A 19,732-nucleotide genomic window follows, 5' to 3' on the forward strand; every position below is an offset into this window, starting at 1 on the left:
ATTATAAGCTTAAACGAATACATTAGATTTACTTGATTTTTACTGATGTAAGGAATTTAGGAATATATTATCAAGGCTTATCTAAATCACTTGAACTTATTAGACCATTTTTAAATTTTAAATTAAACTTGTGTAATTCTTATTAACTACCCGATCTGGATAGCGATAAGGAATACGTTATCTAAAAACAGATAATGTAACATACCTCTGAAATGCGAATGCGCACGTTAATAAGAAGTATATTTTTTGTTGCACCTACATCACTCCATGTGATACAGTATATAGTTTCCAAAATTATTTGCGTGATTTAAGTGAAAAAATATCAAAGCATAAGAATAAAAGCAGAAAAAAGGTTACAAAATAGCAGTGTCTTTTTCCCTCTTCACATCCACATACTATTATTAATTATTATCATTATTCTTATTACTATATTAAAATAATTATATTTTAATAATGGACCAACTATTATAAATAAGGCCTTCAACCCATTTACTATCTTCATAATATATCCAACCCTCCCAACTAACACAAGATCCAATTTGAGTGAGTGAGTGAGAATGGGAAAATGGGGAGGTTCTTTGTTAATCAAACTTAGTGTAATGCTAAGTTTATCTGTTGTAGCTCTTGCTAACAATGGTGATTTTCATTTGTTCTACTTTGTGCAACAGGTAATAATATAATTTCATTGTTATTTCACTATCTAGCGAAGCTACTCGTTCTGTCCAAATTTAGTTGTTACATTATTATTATTACGAGAACGTGACTATTATTGTGCAGTGGTTAGGATCGTACTGCGACCAACACGGGGAAAGATGTTGTTTCCCAGATTCAGGAAAACCAGCAGCAGAGTTTTCAATTTATGGGCTTTGGCCTTACTACAATGACGGTAGTTTTCCCTACAATTGTGGTGGCGGCAACTTTAATGAAGCTCTGGTATTTTTCTCCTCCTTTTTCTATTTTTTTTTAATATTCGGTAGCTTAATGTTAAACTGTTGCGATTAATATGAAACGAAGGGAGTATGTGAACCACTCAACCGTCAAGAATCAAAATCACAGATAATTAAGGAGAAACTAACCAAAAACAGAGATGTTTTATTTATTTTTAATTTTGAAGGTTACGTTTAAATAGTTAGTGACAAAACTTTACAGATTTGTGTACTACGGAGTAATTATTATTATTGATGAAGCTCTTATTTTAATATTCTTACTTTAATTTATAAATTATCATTAATTAAAAAGACAGAAAATTCTGTATAATAATCAGGGTTAGTTCTTTTCCTTACTACTCGTAACATATAACTTATTGGCTCTTATCTAAACCGATCAGAATTAATTCGTAAGTTTTACTTATATATATAGCTTAACGTGTTCTCTAAAGCCGTATTTTGAATTTGTTTCAAGCTATTGGTATAATCTGAACTTGTCAGAACTAATTCGGAATACTAAACCCGGCTTAAAAATTATAATAGTGCCAAACACAAGACCATGTTCAACGCCAAGGCCGGTGGGTTGGACGAACCCTGACTCATAGTCCGATTAACCCGGGACAATAGTCAATAAAAATAATAGTTCACATTTAAATAAATTATCTTCTTAATCTTCTGATAATTCCTTTGAAGGACTCAATTGACAATTGTTAAATATAATTAGACATAATGTTCCTTGGTAACATCAGAGGTACGGAGTATTAATGTATTATAACATCAGAAAACAACTCAGTACTAAAAGCTAATATAATGTCTTCTGTTGTTGCAGTAATACACATTATTTAATTTGGTGTTAAATTATTGAAATTAATAGGAAATGTCAGATCACCGTTTTTTGTAACATGTATGATGTGAACTTATGAAGTTGTGGATTTTAGGGGGATTACAAAGAGGGGTTTGAGCAATTTGGGAGGTTGTGAGATAGAGTGATAGCGACTTTCCAACGAGGAAATAGACTTTGCAAAAATGGCTCGTACTCTACCAAATCTAGACCATATCTAAAATTAATCTTATTAGAAATCAAACTCGATTTTGACACCATTTAAATTTGATTAGAATTGAAGTTGATTGATATTGATTGAGTTATCATGATAAACTAATTGGCAATAAACCCAATTGAATCGACCTGATAATCTAGATCTAATTTAATAATAATTGCTCGATTATAACCCGAACTTAATGAATGGTAGCTCCTAGGTCTTAAGGGGTTTTGTTTCATAGTATTGATCCTAGCTAGGGAGGCAATGTAGGTGATTGTAAACTTGTTCCAAATTTCCCATATTCCTTTATTGTACTTTTGATTGCTAACTACGATCTTTAATTTATGTAGCTTAAACCTATGCAAGACAGCCTAAGGAAGGAGTGGCCATCATTTACATGCCCACAAATCGGTAGAAAGTTTTGGGTTCATGAATGGAACAAACACGGTACATGCTCGAAATCAGTCCTGGGTGAAGTTGCCTACTTCAAAGCGGCTTTGGCCCTTAAGAACAGGGTGAATATCCTCCAAGCCCTCACAAGAGCCGGGATTCGACCAAACAACCAGATGTACCCTCTCAAGGCCGTGAAGAAGGCGATTGCTCGGGCAACAGGATTCCATCCTTGGGTTGTTTGTAACAGCAATTCTCAAGGGGTTAGCCAGATTTGGCAAGTTTCTATGTGTGTTGATAGAACTGGCACTAGACTCATCAACTGTCCCTTTGTTCCTAAGGGGCAGGGTGATTGTGGGTCTCAAATCAAGTTTCCTTCTTACTAATTATAGAAAAGCCTAGCTAAATGTGGTTTGTTCAAGAAAATTTCATGTAGCGTGCCATTTTTGGTGCTCGCTTATGCTATGTAGCTAAATGTACTTATGCTTTAGGCTTGTAGCTTCTTTTAACTAAGAGACTATCTAAAAGTGCCTATTAAGTATCGACCTATTCCCTTTTGAACTATCGGTCGCAATTTAATGGAAAATTGGCCATATAAACATCTTAGGACTTCGATATTCTTACATTAGTCATATACTTATAATACTCACACACTCATGGCTAATGCATGCTCATATAGCTCATTTCAAGTCTTGAAAGAGCAAATTATACAAATAAGGTTACTTAAATGTACAAGGGGAAAAAAAAATACAAGTATTAACAAATTTAACATTCAAGTTTACACACACAATCAAACTACAATTGACAACCAAAAAAAATGTAGAAATCCAAAAACAAAATTATTATTTGCATTGATTTAAAGTTTTAAAGTCGTATGTCAAATTTTACAATCATAAATTAGGTTGAGACAAAATTGATTAGAGATAACAAATTAACAATGATAGTTGAGAAGGTAAGACAAAGTAGAAAATATAGATCAATAGATGTGAAAGCAAACACGCTATTCGCGCATTGCAAAGTTAAGGTCAAATGCACAAAGCCCAACGAAATAACAGCAGACCCAAAAGTGAAACAGAAACATAGCATAGAAGGCCTGCACCATTCACGCTTACCGACGTCTAAGTGTTGCTGTACTAGAGCTTCGTGCTTTTCTCTAGGCTCGATCTACCCACGCTCAAAAGTCAAAACATCTTTGGGGAAATGATTCCGGCATACCCTTAACTGATTTTGACACGCCCTCTCAAGAAAATTGTGATCTTACATAAGGGTGTGCCAAAATCAATTTATATTTTTGAGGTATGTAATATGTATATAACAGTATACGTACAACGGCAATTTTAGGGATGACAAACGGCCTGGTGTGAATTGTAGAATACTTTATACGTACTCATAGTACTTGCTTACGCCTGTAGAGTTTAATCCCTATTTTGATTGTTGTACTATTTACGGAGTATATTGTTGAAGTATAAGTCTTTCTAAACAATGCATGTAAGTATCTCATATTAAGAAAAAATAAAAAGGAGAGAATTGTCAAAATAACGATTTCTGGCTTCTACTGGGTCAAGGCATCCTTTTTCATTGGGCTTGGGTCAAGGCATGAGTAAGCTTCTACTGGCTTGATGTGTATGGGCTTGTCATGGGAAACATAATTGTCAAGAAACGTGAAGGGAAGCACGAGACAAGATACTAATACAATAATACTAATGCAATTCTAAAAGAACTACTAGAATTCTCTTATTATGCATCAAATTAACTAAAGATGAAGGAGATTAGTAAGGAGAATAGCTTAATAGAGAGATCTAAATGTGTGCAAATTCCTGAGAATTATCAAAACAACGATTTATGCAAAACCATGAATGAACTCTATAAATTATTGTACAAGTGGGTTAGCGGCTTAGACACTTGGATTCCTACACTTAGTATCACTTATTTAAGATTTACCCAACTTATGCATTAAACTTACTTTGTACTATATTTTACAATGTTACATATCATTCTATGCTTTTTAAAATTGATACAAACATATACGTGTATGTTATAAAATAGAGAGAAATATAAGAGAGATTGATAGAGAATATATCAGTGTATTTCTATGCCATATAATGGGGTATATATAAATACTATTAGGGTTTGAATGGATAAGACTATAAACCCTAGATCTAGATTGTTCCGGAATCATACAAAGGAGGATAATAGATATCCACAAATATTTCATAACACTCCCCCTTGGATGTCCATTATCGAAGATTGTGCCTCATTAAAACCTTACTACGAAAAACCCTGTGGGATAAAAACATAGTGAAGGAAAAAGAGTACATCATTCTTCGTAATACGCTCGAGATGCTGCCTCATTAAAAACCTTACCAGGAAAACCCAATTTGGGACAAAACCATGGTCAAGGGAAAAAGAGTGCAGCGCGTATTATCTCCCCCTGATGAATACATAACTTGAGATCTTCTAGTGTCGCAACAATGAATCCAATATGTTGGATATCTTCTAATAAGTTGGTAAAATATCACTTGTTGATCTTCGACTCTCCTAAGCTGAAGTTGTATCTTCAATTCTTCACGTGAACATGTGAAGTGTCTTCATTTCACCATACATGTGTTTATCTCTAATATCATTATTTCAAATCTCTATTTAATAGTTGATTTATAAATTAAACTTATGCGATTATGATTTCTTCTGGAAGTTGTTAATAATAGAAATTGATGACCATTATTTGATCAAACATTTATTAATAATCATTTGATCACAAAACTTGACATTATTAATGTCATTCTTCATTTTCATATGAATTATAACATATGTATTTATATACATTGATCGTGGTTCTTCTGGACCATAAGAAAACAGTCTCACGCATAAGTATCCCGTTTCTTTAGAAGTTTCGTAATTAACTACACGATAATTTTTCTGCGAATACAAATTGTAAATCTCACTAACTCTTATATGCTCAAACTTCAGGTTGAGATGTCACTGATGTATTTACATAGACTTTTCAAGAGTTTGATAGTAATTGCATTATTCTAGAGATAAACTTTGTAGGGCTAGATATATAAATACGTCGTATATAAGTTCTTCAGGAACTCTTCTTACATGATTCATAACGTGCAATTAAATAGGTGTCATCAATAATTTCATTACAATTGTAAGCCAATTGGAATATAAATATCTCTTTCTAATTTTTCATCAAGTTGTAAATATGTCTTACTATACTTTGAATGAAAATTCACATACACCACAACCATTGTAATAAGAAATTAATCCATGCAATATGAGATATATAAAACATGATAACATATTAAACAAATTATACAATGAGTAATGCATCTAACTTCCTACATATGCAATAAACAATTAACCTATGACTCACATGCACATGAATATAAGACTCAAAATGATGCAAGACACTATACAGTGTCATTGGACTTCGAGTCCATGATAAACTTATGATCATTATCATTATGTCAACATCAAAATGTACATATATTTCAGATCCCTTATTTATTAGTCCATTCCATTATACATATGCATATTATTCATCGGTTCTATTATGTACCGGTATCATAAAATTCCTTTAACTTACATTCCGCATGCTATTTTACTATGATATCTGAATACATTTCTCATTTGTACCATCATAATTTTTTCTTACATCATAGGCCATCTATTATAATAATTCAGATTCATACACTATGGTATTTATATACTATTACACTATTAGTGTCAACTGCACTATCTTGCCAAATATCATATCTATTAAATTAATATGACTAAAATGTATCTTCAACGCTATGCAACATGAGTCATAACTGAATACAAATCAAATCATAAATGTGCAACATATCTTGATAATATATATACAAAAGTTGGCATATATATAACTTTTCATATAAATTTCAAAAAATAATATGTTGCAAATGATTTATAAATATTACTTATAAAATCGCATATTAGAATTTAATGAGTAACTGTTCTGTCTTCAACACCTTCGAAATTTAGGGCTCATGGTTATACGCTGTGGTTGAAGGAAAAGAAATAAATGAATGAAAATGTGGGTTTCACAAACGACAAATTGGATGGAATCTGTTAAAGAGTAGTGCTTGGAAATTTTTGCGTATTTTAAGGACAAAATTTACTCCAATTTGGCGCAAGAAGATGCGAATATAGGTATGGGTGATCAAGTGTCATCATGTGAAAGTACGTCGGTGCCCCTTCCAGTTGCTCCAATCTGCTCCACGTTAAAGTCTGCTGCAATCCCCAACAATTTCACTTCCCAAAATTTGATGTTTTTGGTTTCCTCTCGTCCTTCCAGAGCTAGATGGAAAAGTCATTCTCTAAGAAGTTCAACTTAAAAGGAAAGCGTCTTATCCCATCGAAATTGTATGACTTCCGAATAGAAAGTTGTTATATGGTTCTACCCCTAATGTTCTAATGTGTGATTTAGATTATAATTAATTTAGGATTCTGATGTTGTAAAAAATAAAAAATAAAAAAAAAGGAGGGGGGGGGATCTTGAATTGATGAGGGCGTGCTTCTTTTTTTTATTTGTTTTTTTATTTTAACCATGATCTATTTTTATTGACTTTTAAAAAAGTCTTAGATTGTTGTATAGTTATCAATGTGCACTTGGTATATTATTTTAATTCCAAGTGTTCTTTTGTTTTAGGTTGTGCAATCTAAATTTATTTTTAATCAAGTGTTCTTAAATAAATCTTAGATATTAATACTTGTATAATAAGAACACTCGAGTAAAAAGTCTTAGATGTAATTTGCATGTTTCACCATTTATTATTACTAAGAGTTTGTTCACTTCAGCTCCAATCAGTTTATTTCAGTTCAGTTCCTAATTTCCTTCTCTCATAAAATCATCATTATTTCAGCTCATTCTAGTTCAATTCAGTTCAGCTCAGTTCAGTAAATGTGAACAGGTCCTAAGTTAATAAAATTATTTTCCAAATCGTAAAACATTATTGGAATTTGCCAGCATATTATTAGTATACAATCATTTAAAAGTCAAAATTAATAAGGTCTAATTAGCTAGTTATTAATATACTGACCAGCTAATAATCCTAATATTAAACGATTGACAAGTTAATTGTTCTTTTGCACCGAATATAAAGGCTAATTTCATATCACTCAACACGTCTAATTGCTACTCATCACATGAAATTATGAAATTATCAATCACTCAACTTGCCACAATGTCACTACATTATGTGCCTAAATAATTATTATGTAGGTTCGATGTATTACGACTCTTAATTCTTAATTATACATATTTGCAAGTTTTCCGATCCTTTGATATTACCCATTAAAAATATTATTTGTTCCAATTTATTTTTTATTTGCAAGTTTTGATTGCTTTTGTAAATATTTTTTGAAATTTATATCTATATTAATGAATTTGATTCATATATATATAAAGTGTGAATAGGCTAAAACGTGGCATTGACTAGGCTAAAACTTTCAAGATATCATGTCTAATACGTAGAAACAATAGACAAAAATAGGCCCTGTTTGATTCACCTTAATTTTGCTGAACTAAAATTATTTTTACTGAACTGAACTTATATTTACTGAACTGAACTTATTTTTACTGAACTGAAATTATTTTTACTGAACTTAAAATATTTTTACTGATTTTCTATTATAATTCTTCTTTAAGAAATCTGAATTTTATTGAACTGAACTTATTTTTACTGAACTGAAATTAATTTTACTGAACTGAACTTATTTTTACTTAATATTATTTTTTTAAGGTGAAGAGAACAGGGCCATAGTCTACTTTAATTATTTGTTATCAATTATCTTACCTAAATTAGTTCAAAAAAATTATCATACCTAAATTTAAAAAAAAAATATATATATAAATTATCATACCTAAATAGACTCGAGGTATGATAAAATTTTTTGAACAAATTTAAAGTAGAAGAAATATAAAAGAGAATCAATAAAATTAATTTCAGTTCAGCAAAAGTGATTTCAATTCAGTAAATTTAATTTCATTTAAGTTCATTAAAAATAAGAGTAATTTGCGTTAACAAAAATAATATGAAGTGAACATGGCCTAATACTTGTTATTTGAAGTTAATGATTTTTACTAAACTAAAATTATTTCTAGCTACTAAAGTGAAATTATTTTTACTGAATATCATTTTTTTAAGGTGAAGAGACATGATCTTAATGATGTTGGTAGAGTCTCAAAAATGAAAAGTACAAGTATTCAAAATATACCTAATTTGTATTTAAAATGTTAAAAATTTACTTTTCTTGATCCGAGACTTTTTTGGCCATTATGATTATATAATCTGTATTGTTTTCTCCTAAATGAATTAGTTAAATTTTTGATAAAAGAGAAAGTTATCTATAGACATTGGTATTAATCGTCTTTTTGTATTTAACTCGTATATGAAGTACAAAATATATTATAATAAAGTAAAAGTAGTAATATACTACTATATATAAAATATATATATATATTTTTAAAAAAAAATAGAAGGTAGGAATATAAAAAGAAATAGAGGGAGTAACCACATTCATATAATTCTTTTTTGATGAAACACCATCCATATAATTGAGTTGACTTTTGGGTATTATTACTTCATCATTATATTTTCCATATAACCCAATGATAAATATATTTTAATAGTATTTCCAAATTAATGTTGATTAACAAAGATTGGTTTTTTCTATAATCTTTTTTGTGGTGGGGGGTATCCTCTTTGATATGTTCTATATAATGGTGATACGTACGGATTCTTTTCATAATGTATAAGCATAACCACATTTTGTAAACCTAGCCATTAAGAAAACAAGCGATCAAAAATGGCGAAATTGGGGAGCTTAATATTCATCTCTAAACTTGTGCTTCTCCTCAATTTTGCAGTAACGACTCTTGCAAATGATCCTAATGATTTTCAAGCATTCTACTATATACAACAGGTGAATTATTATTATTATTATTATTTTTTTTTTTGTCCTTCACAAAAAATTATAATCTCTATTGTGCATTCGAATTATAGAATTTTATTTTATTTTTAATTAAAATCTCTTATGTAATTATATTTGTATGCAGTGGTTACCCTCATACTGTAATCAAAAAGGGACGCCATGTTGTTACCCACCAACTGGAAAACCTAAAGCAAATTTTGCAATCTATGGGCTATGGCCTTACAAAAATGATGGTAGTTCCTTTCAAAATTGTCCCGGTTCTACTTTTGATGTTGCTCCGGTAAGTAATATGAGTACATATAGTACGACTTGTTACGAGTGAACAATTATTTGCTTCCATGTGTGTATTTGACGACCAAGTTTATTGTAAGAATTAGATTTTGACTTAACCATATATAGAAAGAGTCAAATTTGTTTCAAATTAAAATAAGTTATTGTGATGCGATTTGCAAGATTGTCTCACCTAGGACATATTTTTATGGTTTAATCTTAAATGCATGAAAAAAAAATAAATAAATAATATTGGTAGAATGATTTTTGTTTGATTCTAAGAATCAACAATAATTGGTAATTATAACATTAAATGGTTTATCTACTTAATAGGTAATTAAAGATTTTTTTGAAGGAATAAATTAAAACTTAAGGGAATTAATTAGCATCTCATCACCATAAGGTGATATTCGAATTATATGCAATAATTTGACTTTTATTCTATTCATCACATGTTTAATTTAACCATCTTGTTTTTCAATAGTACTCTCTAACATGTAGAGACAAATGTATGTATATGAGGTAGTTTTAGATTTATCTAACCGTATATTTTTAATACATCAAATTTCATACTTTTTACTATGAATTAATAGATAATTAGAGACATTATTAAGGTCATGTTCACTCCATAACCTTATTTTTAGATATTAATGCCAATTGATGAACATATCCAATAATTGAATGCAGCTTAAACCTATAGAGAAAATGCTACAAACTGAATGGCCCTCTTTTACATGCCCTCAAATTGGGAGGAAATTCTGGCTCCATGAGTGGAACAAGCACGGAACATGCTCAAAATCCGTCCTAGACGAGATGTCATACTTTCACACAGCTCTAAACCTCAAGAACAAGATCAACATCTTCCAAGCCCTCGCAAAAGCCAAGATACAACCCAACAACCAATTTTACTCTCTAGACAGCATAAACACGGCCATCACTCGAGCCACCGGATTTCGCCCTTCAATTTTCTGTAACCATGATGCTCAAGGAAACAGCCAGATTTGGCAAGTTATACATTGTGTGGATAAAAGTGGTGTGAAACTTATCAATTGCTCTAGTACTCCTAATAATCAAGGAGGTTGTTCTTCTACCATTAAGTTTCCCTCTTATAATTAATTAGTTTGCACTTTTTATGTCTACATTAATAATCCTAGATATATTCTTTGTAAGCCCATTTATTAGATTACTTTCAAGAGGGTATTCATGTTAAGATCCCCGGGTAGTAAGGGTCTTTATTGACGTTGAATTAAGTTTTAAACAATACAAAGTATTCGACGTATACATTGACTTTCATTCTTGTCAAATTGCAAAAGTACGTACTCTACCGAATATTTAATATATTATCTGTTTGCCCTTCTATATAGTCATTTGTTTATTTACCACAACCAAAAAGCTAATATTGGTATAACTAGAGGATTTATAGCATGTTTGATATTACCATCATTAAAATAGTAATGAATGATAATGAAAATTTGTGAATTAAATAAGGTATTTGAGCTAAAGGTATAGCATCACATTTTTTTGTAAACTAACATGTATAAAATCAATATGTTTACCACTATATATTTATCGACAATTACAAAATTGGCCGTTAGGCCTCTAGCAAATACAAAAGTATCATATGATTAGTTATATACTTATATTCATTGTATATTCACACAAATAATCCCCTAAAAATAAGAAATATATATTCATACAAATAATTAAAAGCTTAATCAATAGAAAAAGTTAATCACGAAATGTGAACTCCACATGAACAAACCACTACTTGTGCCTTTTCTGAGTTGTGACTAAAGATGGTAGTGGCCCTAGTGGGCCTGTGGGGTGTGACAAACCGGACCTTGGGCCTCATACTGAGTCCATGTCATTTGGGGTTTTCTAGGCCCAATCCACAAGCTCCATGTCAAATTGAAATTTTCAAAAGGTTAATCCATGCACAACCCAATTAAGTGAGCCCACATGCCAACGTGTCGATTAGTGTTGGACTTGCATACATAAATCAAATCTCACTAAATTTAGCGTGCTTTGTTATGCTGAGTATAGATAGGTTGTATTTTGTCATGCTTCTTATGCTTTACTTGTATAAAAGAAAAATAAGTCATAATTTATTTTATACAAGTAAACTTTTATAGAGCGAACACCATATAATTTTTAGTCCATCAATCGGCTATATAAAATGACCTAATCGGGTCGAATTTTTATTACTATGTAAGTACAAGATGTCGTCGTCAACATAACATACACAAGATCTTGCAAGATGACATTTTAGAAGAAAGAAAGCAATAGAGTATGAACCACTTGTGGACGATATTATTCTTTTCACCATTTCTTTGTTCTTTACATCCCGTGACATATTAATTGATTGGGACAAGTGGTTGCTTCTAAAAATCATCATCTAATTTCACCAATTAAAAAATATACTTCCCTTATAGTAAGCTCCATTATCCTCCGATTCAAGGATTTCTTATAATAAGAATTGATTTTTTTCTTATGTGTTTAGAGAGCCATAAGGACGGGTGATAATAAGAATCGATCCCAACATTTCTTGGAATCGGAAGAGAAGCTCTAACCACTTGAGTTATCCCTCACTCTGTTATAATAAGAATTGTCAGGGGTGTGTTAACTCACGTTAAAGCTAAGTATAACCTTGTAAAAATCAATCTTCCGTTACAAAGAAAAAATGACGAAATGGGGGTGCTTAATATTCATCTCTAAGCTTGTGGTGCTCCTCAATTTCGCCGTCATAGCTCTAGGTGATGAGCCAACTTCTTCTGAATTCCGCGCTTTCTATTTCATCCAACAGGTAGTTGAGCTCACATAGTCACATTAGCTTAATTTTTTTTACTAATGCAGCCTAATGTTTGTGAATTTGAATAAAGTTTTATCTAGAATCCTTGAAATGCAGTGGTTACCATCGTACTGTAACCCACAAGGGACAATATGTTGCGACCCATCAGCAGGAAAGCCTACACCAAATTTTACAATCTATGGACTTTGGCCTTATACTGAAGATGGTACTGCCCTCGAAAATTGTCCTGGAGAACGTTTCGACGTAGCTCCGGTACGTATTAGGAGCGCGCAGTTTTGTGTTCATGCATAGTACATACTCTTGAAGTCTTACTTGGATTAGTATGAATATTTGGTATCCTATATTAGTTTTTAAATTTAACAAATTCATAGTCTTTTACCTTTATCCCTTTCTAACTAACTTCTATCTATATTGTTCAAACCTTAACTTTAACAACACGTTTGTACGTGTGGCTACATCGTGTGGTCGGGGTTACTTATTCAAGGGTTACTAGCTTAGGGGTTACTGGTAGGTCAGAGTTACTCGATATGCCACATAAGAAACAGCCTATGATTTTCATATATCAGTTGGTTAATCTCTTCGATCACATACAATTAGTTATATGGCCCTCTGTCCAACTAGATTGAATAGCCTCGTATATCTCTTTTGAATGATTCATTATGTTAGCTATTGATAGAGTATAAAACATATTCCTTTAACAGCTATATAGTATACATTATGAGAGACATCAATCTTAATGTATGGGATTAATAATGTAAGCTACCAAAATATCAAAACAAAAGAATTTCCTTAATATGGATATAATGATATATAAATAGTCAAAATTGTGCATTTGCTAGCGTTATGTAACCAATCAATAAGATGCAAGTAAACTATGAACATTGTCGGGTTGGACCAATCAATAAGAATAATGTCATGCATTATTCTCTGCAGCTTAAACCCATAGAGAGCATGCTAGAAAAGGAGTGGCCATCTTTTACATGCCCAGAGATTGGAAGGAAATTCTGGCCTGGCTCCACGAGTATAACAAACACGGTACATGCTCAAAATCCGTCCTAGATGAGATGTCCTATTTTCATGCTGCACTAAACCTAAAGAACAGGATCGATATCTTCCAAGCCCTTGCAATTGCCGGTATCCAACCAAATGATCAAATTTACACTCTTGAGAGCATAAGCGCGGCCATCTCTCAAGCCACTAGATTTCGCCCTTTTATTTTTGTAACCGCGATGCTCAAGGATAGATCCATTTCAATTGCCGGTATCCAACCCTGATTGATCCATTTCTATTTTCGATCTCATTGTTGCTTTAGGTCTAGATGTATAAGGTTGGATTTGGATTCGAGTCGAATCCAAATCCAACCTTCAAACCCATGGGATGGACATAATTTATTTATTTATTTATTTTGACAAAAGCAACTAAAAGAAGGGATGGACATAATTATTAGGGAAATTTGAGCCATTGACAATTGTCAAAACATTAATTTGTAATTTGTAAGGAAAATTGGGCCAAGCATTTACAAATTATCCAAACAAAATGGGTTGGGGCAAACTTTGCTGATTACATTGCCACGGTTAGTTATCGGTAAATAATTTTCCAAGTGTTGTCAGTAGTCAGGTAACGCATTTTCTTTGTTAGAACTGAATCGGAGTTTTTGGACTTGTTTGATAATACTGGGTGGGTGAGTGTTAACTGTTAATAGATTATCAAAAAATCCATTATCAATACTCCATATATTGTAAAAGTTAACTGGGTGGGTGACCGTCCATATCTTTTTATTATATATTTATAAAAGTTATAACATGTTTATATTGACAAACTATATATTAAAATATAGATCCAACAATATCTTACATGATTACATTCGCTTTCATATAATAACTAAAAAAATAGTCAAAGTGAGATGTGTGAATAGTGCAAAAAGTCAAAACGTTGCGAGTAATTTGAGACGGAGGAAGTATTAATAAAGTAAATTATTTTGTTATTCTTGGTTAAAAATTTTAAAAACTTGTTTATTTAAAACTTTTCATAAAAAATAACCCTACTTGAGTAGAAACAAAATTAAATACGAGTACATTTGTGCCTATATAATATGGAAAAATAATTTCTCTCTTAATACATACGTAGTATTTATAAATAATTAATTTAATTTATCAATTTTTTTTATTTTTTTATTTTTTTATTATCAATGTAAGGTATTACAATGGATACGCAATGCTAACATAAAAGTCACTCAAATTTCACAAAAATTGGAAATGAATTATTCAATTCTCAAAAAGTGAATATACATGATAGGTTATACATACAACCAAGTTGCAACTAGGGATGGCAATGGATTTGGACCCGACCCAGATCCGCGGATTCAGATCCGTTTTTCACGGATTTGGGTCGGATCTGGGTCCTGCTGACAAAAACGGATCTGGATATGGGTCTAGGCCCTAGACCCGGATCCAGATCTGTGGACCCGTTTTTTTATTTTTCCTATTAAAAAAAACTAAAATTGTTTGTTTCTTTATTTAAAGTGTTGATAATATTAGTAATGATAAAGATTAACCCTTTCAAGAGATGAATTTTGGATGTTCATATTATATATATACATCGTTCTTTTTTCACTAGCTCATATGTAACATCGTATTTTTTTGTTGTTTTTAATTTTAATTCAAAATATGAGTGTATAAGTTGGTTAATTTTGGGTTGAACTTAATAACCAACAACGTAAGTTTGAAAATTACATTTTTTGACTCGAAAATTACATTTTTGCAAAAAATTAGGCAAAATATATTGGACCCGGACCCGGATCCGTTGGACCCGACGAATCTGGATCCGGGTCTTCATTTTCTAGACCCGACGGATCCGGGTCGGATCTGGATCCTACATACAAAAACGGATCTGGATCCGGGTCCATCCGGACCCGGTCCAGATCCGACCCGTTGTCATCCCTAATTGCAACCCGCTCGCTCTAAACGGTTAACAAAGGAAAGGTACTAAATTGTATGACATGATTAAACAATTAATTAACACTATATTAAAAATAGTTTTTTGGTTGCAATTATAAATCTTAAATATATAATATAATGATTTTTGTAAAATGCTAAATATGTACTCCAATATTAGAAGAGATATTTTTGGGTTGTAGTTTTTGTTTTCTTCACTTGAGGGATAGAATAGTGATGTACTAATGTAATTCAAAAAAATTTCTTTGCCTCAAAAGATTAATGCCGAAAATTTAATCTCCAGCCCCCTAACTACGTAGTTCATATTTGCAACATCTGTAAGCTGAGTGATTGATTTGGAGTTTTTGTGAAAGTTGAGTGTATGTATATGATTTTGGTTGAGTATGTGATATACAAAATAATGCATAGTGTATTTAAGCATAAGCAAAGACCACATAAAAAAAGTTAAAAAGAAATACACAATATTTAACGTGAAAAAAAACCCAAAAATATGATAATAAGCACTGAAATAATCCACTATACCAGGCATTCAAGAGTAGTATTTAGGAAGGCTAATAGCTAGTAAGTGGCTTCTCTTGTGTGAATCATCAATGAAGTGCCCAAACTCCATATATATAGTTGTAAATGGCGATGGATTAAGAAGAAGGTAGAGAATCCTATATTATCACATGTTGCATTTTGCAATTGTCTTTATAAAAGAAATTTCTAAATTTCTTTGTTATTGCACTTTCATACAGTCATACTTAGCATTAGTCTCTTCTAGAACGATCATGATTAATCTTGATCAAGACCATTCATGAATTGGGCTACAAATTTGTACCACACCTAACAAGCGCTCACATTTTTAGTGAAAAAACAATATTAACTAATATGTACATATGATACAACTTAACACCGTGTCGTGATAACGTCTTTACTGGTTAGCCAGTAAGTGATTTGGAATAGTTATTGATGGAAAAATGCATTTTGAGGCAAACTTTGTTTTCATTATTGAGCTATTAATACTATAATAGGATCACATTAAAATTTGCTCTTAGCTAAAGTAGATTGAGGGCTTTGAGCTCAATATCTCATACATTAAAAAGTCAAACAAGAACGTCAAGTAATCGTATACTGAGGATTAACTAATGTAAATGCCCAATTAAAGCTTAAATTCAGATTGAGTTCAAAATTAATTTTAAAAATATCTCCCGGAATCCAGGAGTCCAGGTCCACCAATGACATATTGACATTGTATAATTACAATTACGTACCATTTTTATATCCTTATTATTTTCTGTACCATTTATTATTTATTTTGAATATCAATTAGCAACCTCAAATGACGGAAACTTGTTGACTATAGTGGACCGAAAGTCGGAAACATGGTCATGTAATGCCCAAAGTCTTTCCTCATTGAATACGACATAGGACCATAACATAGTCATTGATCATTGTTTTCTTTTTAAAATTAAGCTTGCTAAACTATTTAAAGGAGTCTTTCTAGCTCATTTGTTTCAAGTTTAAAGGATTACAAATTACAAATTAAACAAAACTACAACTTCTTAACATGAACTTATCGATTGGAAAATTCAAGCATTTGCTTATGAACATGCTTTAGGCAATACTAAATTTTACCTTTGTATCAAATTTTCCATTGAATTTATATTTGAGAAGGAATGGAAATGCAGAGAACATATAATTTTTGGCATATATATTAATGAGCTGAAAAAGACACAAGAGCTTTTGCTAAGACATGTAGTACAAAACAATTAAAATCAATTAAACAAAATTAAAAGTACAAAACAAAAATCATCATCATCATCCTCATAGAGTGAAACCTACTAATAAAAGAAAAGAGGGTACAACCAATCCCCATTGATTCCAAATCCTTATATGATCACTTTTTTATTTTGTATCGTAAGTAGAGTATAGTTAGAGTATGTAGAATAGGTTGATATTTGAACTCATAATTTTTTTGTCATCCTTGACTCTAATATCATGTCAAAGGACTAACTTTCTCAACTTACGTTGATGGGTGTTATAGTTATATGATTGGTAATTACTACACAATTTATCAATATACTTTGTTTTATGTACTTCTTTATTGATTGGCATAACCATATAAGCACATACATCCACCACTTTTAAGACAATCAAAACTAATTAATCAAACACATATATTAAGGAGATTGTTAGGCATAGATTTCAAATCGGATGATACTAGATGAATCATCTAAGACAAGTAGCATATAAAGAAGCTTAAATAAGAGTGTTTAATATAATCATAAACAAGTTTAACCGAGTTTTATCTCAAAATCACTCACATATTAATGTAAGACAAACTTACATGCATGTGATTTTATTCTTAAAAACCTCATCACATCTAAACAGCTTGCATTAAATTCGGATCTTGCAATCTATATGTAGGATCACAGTCCTAATTAATACACCATGTTATATAAAATCTTCACTGTTTTATTCACTTCAATCAAGCACGCATAATTAAGCTTAAGATTCGTAAGATATTATAAGATATTAGATGTAACAAAAATTAACATAATTCTAACCGGTAAAGGGATACTATATAATGTAACTATATCTACTAATGTTTTTCCAACCATAACTATCTCAACTCGATCTATAAGAGAGACAAAATGGGTGAAAGAGGAAGTTCATTGTTGGCGAAACTCGTCTTGATCCTTAGTTTTGCAGTTGTAGCTCTTGGAAGTAATACCGTTACTAATCTAAAAGCCTTCTATTTGGTGCAGCAGGTACTTTAACTTGTTTTCATTTCGATTTTTACCAAAGTTTTTAATAGAGTTCGATTTAGTAGGATCATTCATCTAATCTAAAAATAATAAATGTAGTCACTATACGATTTTGCTTTATTTTCTTGCAGTGGTTAGGATCATACTGTAATCAAGCTGGAACAAAATGTTGCTACCCTCCATCAGGAAAACCTAGTCCCGATTTTACTATTGATGGGCTATGGCCTTACTTTGGTGATGGAAATTTCGCATACAATTGTGGCAACGACAACTATGATGTTGGTCGGGTATGATCTCATTTTACTCAATTTATTTTAATAATTTTTTTTTTTGTAATTTACATTATTAAAACATTGCTTCAACCTTCATCAATGACATTTTGTTTGTTAAAAATTTTTATTCACATACATAAGATCGAACTTATTAGATTTATCTTGATACACACTAATAAATTATTGTTATTGTGATTAAGTATACATTTTCATAAAAAGATAACTAAATATATTAATGATATAAGATGTGTATGTAGTGATAATAGTAAAACACATATTAATTTTGCGACATTAAAATTGAAGGATAGGAAATATTTTTCGTGCACAACCTTTTGTAAGACCATATCTTATGTGATAAGATTGGTTTTAGTGGTGGATATTGTTTTTGATACATCGCTACAATTTAAATTTAAATTGACTTTAAGTTATTACTGCTCATTTTGATCTTTTTGTTTAAATTTATAGTAGTGTTATAATTTTACTCTTTGATACTAGCTAAATATTTCCGTATAATCCATTTTATAAACGTGCGTTTATATAAGTTGAAGAGACCAAGACTTTGATCCATGTCACTAACTAATACAGTACTCCATATATGCAGATAAAATTCTTGCAAGACGAGCTACGAAAATCGTGGCCATCCTTCACATGCCCACAAATCGGAAGGAAGTTTTGGGTACATGAATGGAACAAGCACGGAACATGCACTAAATCAATTTTAGGTGAGATCCCATACTTTGAAGCCGCTTTGAACCTTAAGAACAAGGCCAACATCTACCAAGCCCTAGCAAAAGCCGGGATTACACCAGGCAACAAGTTTTACTCTCTAGATGTGATCAAGAAGGTTTTAGCTCGATCTATTGGGTTTAATCCATGGGTTAGGTGTAACAAAAATGCTCAAGGAAATGACCAGATTTGGCAAGTCACATTTTGCGCCGATATAACCGGGAAGAACCTCATCGAATGCCCTTACATTCCGTCCGGAGTTGACGATTGTAAATCTCAAATCCAGTACCCCATCTATTACCAATAGTTTTGTACTAAGATATATACTAGTAGATTATTTATTGTGCTCCTTTACTTGTATTTCTTGCTTTATGATTACGTTTTTCCTTGCACCTTTTAAATAAACAACTATTATCATATTTGCTGATCTTATTGTACGCAATCTAGTATTGTGAATATTTATTTTGGTCAATGTAGTGACATAATGATATCTTCTTTGTTAGTCAATTTCTTTGATCCAATAATCCTTTTAGTTAGGTGACTTAGGTCTACTTTATTGTAGCATCATATAGTAGTCAATGATATATATTTGTACATTTCACAATGCCTTCAATATAGAGCCAGGGCTAAAAATGTCA

General features: G+C 31.3%; 3 protein-coding genes and 1 pseudogene across 3 annotated transcripts; all 4 read left to right on the top strand.

The window, feature by feature from the left end:
• The first annotated feature begins 484 nt into the window (after positions 1 to 484).
• LOC110706320 (ribonuclease 1-like) lies at positions 485 to 2,962 on the top strand. Its single transcript, XM_021884221.1, has 3 exons — positions 485 to 668; positions 778 to 933; positions 2,317 to 2,962. Exons 1-3 carry the CDS (start codon positions 558 to 560, stop codon positions 2,740 to 2,742), a joined length of 693 nt encoding a protein of 230 aa, XP_021739913.1. The 5' UTR covers positions 485 to 557; the 3' UTR covers positions 2,743 to 2,962.
• A 5,906-nt stretch (positions 2,963 to 8,868) lies between these two features.
• On the top strand, positions 8,869 to 10,729 carry LOC110706285 (ribonuclease 1-like). The gene is made up of 3 exons (XM_021884179.1): positions 8,869 to 9,304; positions 9,438 to 9,593; positions 10,271 to 10,729. Exons 1-3 carry the CDS (start codon positions 9,188 to 9,190, stop codon positions 10,697 to 10,699), a joined length of 702 nt encoding a protein of 233 aa, XP_021739871.1. The 5' UTR covers positions 8,869 to 9,187; the 3' UTR covers positions 10,700 to 10,729.
• A 1,383-nt stretch (positions 10,730 to 12,112) lies between these two features.
• Positions 12,113 to 13,635, top strand: LOC110706301 (annotated as a pseudogene).
• A 4,222-nt stretch (positions 13,636 to 17,857) lies between these two features.
• Positions 17,858 to 19,521, top strand: LOC110706286 (ribonuclease 1-like). The gene is made up of 3 exons (XM_021884180.1): positions 17,858 to 18,099; positions 18,228 to 18,383; positions 18,970 to 19,521. The coding sequence occupies exons 1-3, from the start codon at positions 17,983 to 17,985 to the stop codon at positions 19,399 to 19,401; spliced, it is 705 nt and encodes a 234-aa protein (XP_021739872.1). The 5' UTR covers positions 17,858 to 17,982; the 3' UTR covers positions 19,402 to 19,521.
• Positions 19,522 to 19,732: the final 211 nt, after the last annotated feature.

This window comes from Chenopodium quinoa, unplaced genomic scaffold, assembly GCF_001683475.1.
Source record: "Chenopodium quinoa cultivar QQ74 unplaced genomic scaffold, ASM168347v1, whole genome shotgun sequence".
Taxonomy (NCBI): domain Eukaryota; kingdom Viridiplantae; phylum Streptophyta; class Magnoliopsida; order Caryophyllales; family Amaranthaceae; genus Chenopodium; species Chenopodium quinoa.

Excerpts from the sequence above, each read along its gene's own strand:
- LOC110706285 (XM_021884179.1), top strand. The coding sequence starts at position 9,188 with ATGGCGAAATTGGGGAGCTTAATATTCATCTCTAAACTTGTGCTTCTC. Across the intron at positions 9,305-9,437 it reads CATTCTACTATATACAACAG|TGGTTACCCTCATACTGTAA; the intron begins GTGAATTATTAT and ends ATTTGTATGCAG. Across the intron at positions 9,594-10,270 it reads CTACTTTTGATGTTGCTCCG|CTTAAACCTATAGAGAAAAT; the intron begins GTAAGTAATATG and ends AATTGAATGCAG.
- LOC110706286 (XM_021884180.1), top strand. The coding sequence starts at position 17,983 with ATGGGTGAAAGAGGAAGTTCATTGTTGGCGAAACTCGTCTTGATCCTT. Across the intron at positions 18,100-18,227 it reads CCTTCTATTTGGTGCAGCAG|TGGTTAGGATCATACTGTAA; the intron begins GTACTTTAACTT and ends ATTTTCTTGCAG. Across the intron at positions 18,384-18,969 it reads ACAACTATGATGTTGGTCGG|ATAAAATTCTTGCAAGACGA; the intron begins GTATGATCTCAT and ends CCATATATGCAG.
- LOC110706320 (XM_021884221.1), top strand. The coding sequence starts at position 558 with ATGGGAAAATGGGGAGGTTCTTTGTTAATCAAACTTAGTGTAATGCTA. Across the intron at positions 669-777 it reads TGTTCTACTTTGTGCAACAG|TGGTTAGGATCGTACTGCGA; the intron begins GTAATAATATAA and ends ATTATTGTGCAG. Across the intron at positions 934-2,316 it reads GCAACTTTAATGAAGCTCTG|CTTAAACCTATGCAAGACAG; the intron begins GTATTTTTCTCC and ends TAATTTATGTAG.